We start from the raw sequence: 7,505 nt of genomic DNA, 5'->3' as shown, positions 1-7,505 counted from the left end.
GGGATCGCTGCCTGGACTCTGAGTTACTTTTCTCAATGGAATCATGCAGAACATGATAGTGAACACCCATCATATTGGATGGTTCTGAGAATCACAAAACTACAAAACTCTGAAAGTACTTGGCCCGGTCTTTGGTGCCGGGGCAATCACATAAATGTACACTGTTATTAGCAGTGGGACAAGGGACGAAAGAGGAACTCTAGGACGGAGGCAAAAATAACCAAGATGGAAACTGAGATAAAGAACTAGATCTAGAGCAGCATGGTCCCATAAGAAATATTGCAGGTTTGGTTCCAGACCACAAAAAAGCGACAGCTTCTTTCCTTAAACCTCCTAAGCCAACCTCTGCTGGCTTTAGACTTTTCTTCTGCACACACCTCACTTCTCTCAGCCTTCACAGAACTGAAGAGTTAGGGACTTGCTCTGGATTAGGCTTTGGCTTTGGCTTAGGGTGTGTTGGAGCTGGTTTGATCTCTCGAGACCACTAAAACTTTCTCCATGTTGGCAATAAGGCTCTTTCGCTTTCTTATCATTTGTGTGTTCACTAGAGCAGTACTTCTAATTCCTCCAAGGATGTTTCCTTTGCTTTCACAACTTGGCTGTTTGGTACAAGAGGCCTAGCTTTCAGCCCACCTCAGCTTTCGACATGCCTTCCTCACTAAGCTTAATCATTTCTAGCTTTTGATTTGAAGTGAGACACGTGTGACCCCTTGAACACTTAGGGGCCATTGTAGGGTTATAATTGGCTTAATTTCAATATTTAAGTTACAAAGTGTATGTGGCTATTTTTCTTTCTTTTTTTAATTTTTATTAATTTCAGAGAGAAGAAGGGAGAGGGAGAGATAGAAACATCAGTGATGAGAGAGAATCATTGATTGGCTGCCTCCTACACATTCCCCACCCGGGACCGAGCCCACAACCCTGGCATGTGCCCCGACTGGAAACTGAACCGCAGCCGCCTGGTCCATAGGTTGATGCTCAATCACTGAGCCAACACCTGCCGGGTGTGGCTATTTTTCTATAACAACCACCTCTGTGAAAAATTTAAGATTCTTGAGTTGACATAGTTCAAATAGCATACGGCAAGCTTAAGTGATGGGTAGTGTATCTGCCACAGAAGTAGCTCTCTATGTAAATTACTAAAATATAATCCCAATATAGTACCCCCAAGATTACTCCAGAATTTATGCAACTCATTATTATTGAAACTCACTCATTATTATTAAAACTCACTAATTTCCTATAAAGTTGAAAAAAAAGCATGACACTGGTACAGCACAAACACATTTATTTACTAACCAAAGGGATGATCCTCAGTAAACCAACACTCAGAAATAGTTGCATGTAAAATGTTTGTGATAAAGATAACTGAACACAGTAGTGAAAAAAAAAAAAAAAGCAGGGAGAGATTTGCTCATTGAACTGAGCTTGTTTATCCTCACGGCTAATTCCTGTCCGGAAGGATGGTGGAAGTTTTACTCTACTTTTTCATAGATCCGAGTACAGTTGACATTGTTCATGACGCATTCCTGACAGAGAGAAGGACATTGAAGAGTTAGGTCAGTCTTGCGTCCCAGGGCAATGGGGGAAGTTAAGTGCTACAATCAGGTTCCCACAAAACCTTGTCATCTCATCGCAGATGAAGAAAATACATGATAGCAGCTGTTATTTTGCTTAAGACACATCTATGTTTTGCTGAAGACTAATGTATTCAATTAGATTTGTAATATCTAAATTATTCATTTGGTCTTGGCAAACAGTATTCCTTAAAGGTTTTTTGTTTTGTTTTTAAATTACTGATTTTAGAAAGAGGGGGAGGGAGGGAGAGAAACATTGATGTGAGAGAAACATTCTATACTCATCCCGACCGGGAATCAAACCCGAGACCTTTTGGTGCATAGGATGATTCTCAACCCACTGAGCCACCTGGCCGGGGAAGTAGTCCTCATTTAAAAGAAATGGAAGAATGTATGCCCCAGAGGGCAGTTTGGTGGCCTGTCCAAAATGCTGCTGCATAGTCACAGCCGGGAACGGACTAAATCCAGCCCAGCGACACCACTGCCACCTCATCTCACTTCTCTGTCCCCACAGAGGCTTTTCAGTTTTCAGGGTTCTAGTGTTCAACTTGCTATTTTGCATTTTTTCTACCCCAGCCTCATTGTCTTGCTCATGATCAGTGATACAGTTATGTGAACTATGAATGCAAACAAGAAGGCCGAGGGGACAGAGTGGGACACTTACCACCACTAGCTTCCCGCCTTCCAGTCTTCGCGTTATGGTGCTTTCCTTCCCGTCCCACTCCTGATGCTGAACCAGTGCGCCGTTTACAAAGTTGCAGACCGTCTGCAGAAATAAAGTGCACTTTTTAACTTTCCGAAGAACATCATAGGTTTCCATGACTCATAACCTCCTTGATCAACATTTCTTCAACTTTCCCTTTCTGGTCTACTTCAGACCAATTTTATTCATAACATGGTTGAAGTTTCTCAACCTAGACACACGTAGGAGACACTCAAACTCTCATGTTCCTTAAACTATTTTTACAAAATAGACTTGTTGTGAAGCTGGTCCTTTCACACTAACTTGTCAACTCGGTTCATAAAATAACTTGAGATGGTCTTCATTCAGTTCTTGCCTGTAAACGTAAGAATGTTACTCACACAACCTATCATTCTAGAAGCTTCCGCGATTATGTAAGTTACGCCTGACCTGAGTTTTTCTGCCATCGGCTGTAGTCTCTTCAAACTTCTCCCCCAGGTTGCATGAGAACTGTGTGGTCTTCAACGTGCTTTCGGTTTTTATGGTGAGGTTTTTGCCGTCAGTAGTGATGACACAGTCTGGCTTGGCCATGGCGCCCATTTTCCGCAGAGCCATTCCCACACCTGTGAATGTCAACCGTGTTCAGTGTCAGGGAGACCAGAGTTAGGGCTTACAGCAGGAGAGCAGGGATTCCAGTGTAATTACATGCTGTGTGTACTTTCACTTACTCACTTACCGAGAACCACGGTAAACACAGAGCCAGTGCTCACCACGTGCTAGCACCCGACTAATACGAGTTCAGGGAAGCCTTGAGGCCACCCTGTGAGCAGGGGGATAGCATAGTTTCCATTTTACAGATGACAAAGTGAGTCACTGAAGTCACCTACTCAAGCTCACTCAGCTAGGAAAGGATGAGCCAGGGGTCAACAGTGCAGGCAGTGTGGCTCCAAATCTCAGTTCGTGGCCACCATGCTATGCTGGCCTCCGGGAAGCGAGGGAAGCAACCCAGACTTCTGAAGCTGACTTACTCAATTCTGCTGAACACTGCGTGATAGGACTGCAGCACACAGTCCAGCACAGAAAAGGCCCTTGATAAATATTTGATCGATACACTACACAAATAGAAATCGATCCCGAGATACTCAAATAGCACAATGTTTTAAGAGGTAAAACAGCACAATCACGATGCTGACAAATTTAAAAAATCTTATCCTGAAAAACTGAATGTATTTCATAGCTCAAAACATTTCATGTAACTCCATTACTACACTGACATCATAACTAACTGATAACCTGTGTATCCACCCTGGGTGTTAACATTTATAAGGGAACTTGGTTTGGGCCAAAGCCCTGTTTCAGACGAAGAGACGACAACCTACACAGAAAAATGGGCCTGGTGAAACCCTGCCAGGCTTGACACGGCCCCTCGAGCCCTCCCTTCTGTCAGCACAGCTGTTGGTTGAGTAACACTTTATTATCATTTTGGACAAATGCAGGGCTCTGCCCTTCCCACACTTTGACTGTATTCTAGTAAACTGAGCTTGGCAACTCTCATGACTCTAGAACCTTGGAAACAAGCCATGTGATTAACACCTTCGCTTTCAATGGGCAGAGGATGTTTGGTCCTCAGACACCTGAACACACAAATGGTGTATTTTCAGTCATCTTGATCTAGGTTCACAGCAAGTAAAAGCAAACTCCTGCCTTCCTGTTTCACTCCCGGGTCCGCAGTACACCCAGGAATCCTCGCAGAAGCAGCCTGAGCCAGGCGCTGTCCTGCAGAAGGCTGGAGTGTCTCTGAATGCCCGGGGACTAGAGGGTCTTTGTGGTGACTTCTGCACCCAGAGCGGCCCGTCATTAGTGGTGGGAGGGCGGCTTCTAAAGCCCCTCGCCATCCCACGGTGGTCGCAGGGCCCGCAGCCCCCTCGCAGACAGCACCCAGGCCACCCCTCTCCATCCCACTTCCTAATGGCCTGTGACAAAGGTCCAGTTTTGTTTGCTCATCTACCCAGTGTCTCAACCAGCATGCAATCCCTGTCATTGGCTTAGGAAAGGTCAAGGATGAAGCACTGTTTTGGGGGACAACGCGCCGCCAGGCCGGTGCGGCCCGGTGGTGGACCAAGGACCGGCGCGAACCGAGGCGGCCAGTTCACCTCGCGTCAGGCGCAGGCGGGGTTGCGGGCTCGATGCCCAGCAGGGGGCGCGCAGGAGGCGGCCGACCGACGGATGAGTATCTCCCATCCGTGCTTCTCTCTACCCCTCTCCCTCCCTCTCTCTCTACAATCAATCAAGGAAAAAGTATAAAAATTAAAAAGAAGTCAAGTGCCTTCTGAAGGGCCGGGCCCATCCTGCGATGCTGACGGGGGGCCGCGGGAGGGCCCCCGGGGTGTGCCGGGGCTCCCCCAACAGCGCCCACTCACCCCCCGCCTCACGCCCAAGATGCAGGGGTCAAGGCCCCCCCCCCGCACGTTCGGCCCCACAGCGGCCGGGGGCGCGCAGCCCCGGGGAGGTCCACGGGCCGGCGCCGCCCCGCGGGGGTCCGCGGGAGGGACGCGCGATGCTCCGCGGAGCGGCGCCGCCCGGGGCCCGGGGTCGGGCGAGAGCCGGACGGAAACCCAGGCGGCGGCGGCGTGCAGACCCTCCGCGGGCACCGCGTCCCGGGAGCAGAGGGAGGGCACCCGAGCGCCTTCAAGGAACAAAAGATGCGGCAGAGGACGCGCGGGATGGGGACTGGGGGAGTGGGCGCGGCCGCCATGGGCGAGAGGGGGGTCGCGGGAGGAGGGAGGGTTAATGGTGGGGACAGAAAAATAGGGGAAAACTGGGGGGAAGGGGCAGGGAGCTGGGTGCAGCACGCGGCGGGGCATCCCGGGGCTCCTGGGCGCGTGGGGGGCGCGCACGCCCCGCTCTCCCCGGCTCGGCCGCGTGGTGCGGCTCAGCGCGGTGCCGGGGCCGCGTGCCGGGGCGGGAGGGCGGGGAGAGGCCGGGGTGGCGGCCGAGCGCACCCCACCCGGGGCCCAGCGCGCAGAAGGGGGCCCGGGGACACACACACGCACACACACACGCACACACACACGCACACGCCGCGGCCGCGCCGGGCGCTCACCTAGCTCCTTCATGTACTCCTCGAAGCCTTTGCTCTCCACCAAGCGCCATCTTCCTACCAGCTGCTGAATGGAGGCCATGGTGGGTGCGGGAGGCGTGCGGGCGACCGGGTCCGAGACGAGGATGGTGCGAGAGCGTGGCGGGAGGCGGCGGGCGGGCGCCGGGCTTTATCTCCGCGGCGAGGGGCGGGGCGGCGCGGGGCGGCCAATGGGAGGCGCGCTCGCCGCCGCTGCCACGCCCCCGGGCGCGGGGCGGGAAGGTGCGGACCCGCTGCACCCGCGGGGACCGCCCCGCCGCGCCCGTAGCCTGTGGGCGCGGACCCGCCCCGCGCGCCCCGCGCTCCCAGCCGCGCCCCTCCCCCGGGAAGCGCGGGGCTCGCCGGCCCCCTGGTCTCCCCTGGGCCCGAGTCTCGCGGCCAGGCCACTGCCCCTTTTCCGTTTAAAATACCCCACAGCGGGGCTCGGGGGCGCGAACGGGTGGATCCGCGGGGTTGAAACACGCATTCGCCTTACTCACCTCTGCTGCCAGTCACTGAACGAACGCACCTGCCGCACCCTCGGGAGAGACCTGCTCTCCCCACCCTCGGGCCGCCCTCGCCCAATTAGGACCTCAGGGTGGGTATGTCCCCGAATGAGTCGGACGATTTTATCAGAAGGCGCAGCGTGGGTGGAGGTGTCCCGGGAAGGTCGATTCCAAACTAAAACTCCTTAGGAAGTTTCAGCTTAAGCGCCTGTGGTTGCTATTCAGTGTCCCCAAGCGAGAACGTGTCACTAGTTTACATTCCCAGAGGGGCGAGCCCTTCAGTTTCTCGCGAACCCCAGAGGCTTCAGACTCCGGGGCCTCTCCCCTTCACCTCTAACCACAGCAATGCCCTGTTTCTGTGTGCGGAGTTACACTTTTCAAAGTGCACTTGTCACGGGAGCTTAGCCTGTGCCCCTGGGCCTCGGTGGCAGTGCGCGGGGTTCAGGTGAGGAAGCTGGGGGGCAGCGAGGCAGCTGCCTGGATGGACATCAGGTCCATTTACTGAGCGCTGCCTGGGCCAGAGGCCCTGCTTCCTGGGCGCCTCCTATCCACTAACTAATCTCCACCCGAGTTTTGCTAACAAGGGTTATCCCAGTTTTTTGAAAGAGGGAAGAAGGCAGGGAAAGTTTGCAGAGTGACCCGACTGGAATCCCCTCTGGGCCCCTCTCACTGCAGACGGTGTGAGACAGGACGGGGCCTGGCTGCCTCTGGCTCCCTGGACGCTCCCGAGCTAAGAGCAGAGGTGCAGCCCCTGAACCACTTCCCAGGTGCCGCAGACTGAACCCCGAACCTGGTTTGTCATCTCCCAGCGTGTCTCGGGGCATCTGCTCCCTTGCCCTGGCTCCTTTTCATTTTAAGTCCCTGTCCTAATTTTAAGCCACCCCAGTTTTCCTTTCGTGCTATTTGACTATCTCGGGATCGCTTTCTATTTGTGTCGTGTATTAATCAAATATTTATCGAGGGCCTTTTATGTGTGAGACTGTGTGCTGGAGTCATGTCACTCATAATTTTAGGTACCACCTTCATACTGAGCTGCACAGGTGTGTACGTGTCTCTGAGGACCTGCACTGAGGCTCCGCTGCTCAGAAAACCTTTCTTCTTCTGAGGGCAGCTGAGCCGTCCTTCGCTCAGTGATGGCTTCCAGACCCCTGGGGCACCCCCTGCCCCTCTAGACAAGCAGCCCGTGTGTTTGCACTTGCATTCTTAATGTGCCGATCCAAGATTTTACCCGTTTTTGTGCAGAATAAGGTAATACTAGCCAGGACTCAGTACTGAAATACTAAATTTTAGATACTCATAATCAACCATGTTACAGAAATAGCAAAAGGAAAATGTTACTATAACACTAAATAATTAGGCGCTTAAGAAATGTTTTTTAAACCAGAGTCATTACCTAAAACTTAACTTTTAAACACACTTTTTGATGAGATGAGTGGAAATAATCCTTTTGTGGTTAAAACACACCAATAAACAAAACAAAGATAGAGGCCAACACACCTGTGAGTGCCTCCAAGGAACAAAGAAGAGCCTGGCAAGGGCTCTTTGACTGTGGGCAACCAACTCAGTCCCCTGTTCTCCGAAGCCTCTCATCTGTGATACACACAGACAGGGACTGGAGTACA

The 7,505-nt window shown here is 52.4% G+C and overlaps 1 protein-coding gene across 1 annotated transcript; it reads right to left on the bottom strand.

The window, feature by feature from the left end:
• Nucleotides 1-1,271: 1,271 nt before the first annotated feature.
• Nucleotides 1,272-5,648, bottom strand: FABP5 (fatty acid binding protein 5). The gene is made up of 4 exons (XM_081116854.1): nt 5,363-5,648; nt 2,710-2,882; nt 2,242-2,343; nt 1,272-1,529 (listed from the first exon to the last, which is right to left on the bottom strand). Exons 1-4 carry the CDS (start codon nt 5,439-5,441, stop codon nt 1,476-1,478), a joined length of 408 nt encoding a protein of 135 aa, XP_080972980.1. The 5' UTR covers nt 5,442-5,648; the 3' UTR covers nt 1,272-1,475.
• Nucleotides 5,649-7,505: the final 1,857 nt, after the last annotated feature.

The sequence above is a fragment of the Miniopterus schreibersii genome (assembly GCF_964146895.1).
Source record: "Miniopterus schreibersii genome assembly, chromosome: 17".
NCBI lineage: Eukaryota > Metazoa > Chordata > Mammalia > Chiroptera > Miniopteridae > Miniopterus > Miniopterus schreibersii.
Note: the sequence above shows the minus strand (reverse complement) of the source record. Positions and strands in the feature narration are given on the sequence as shown.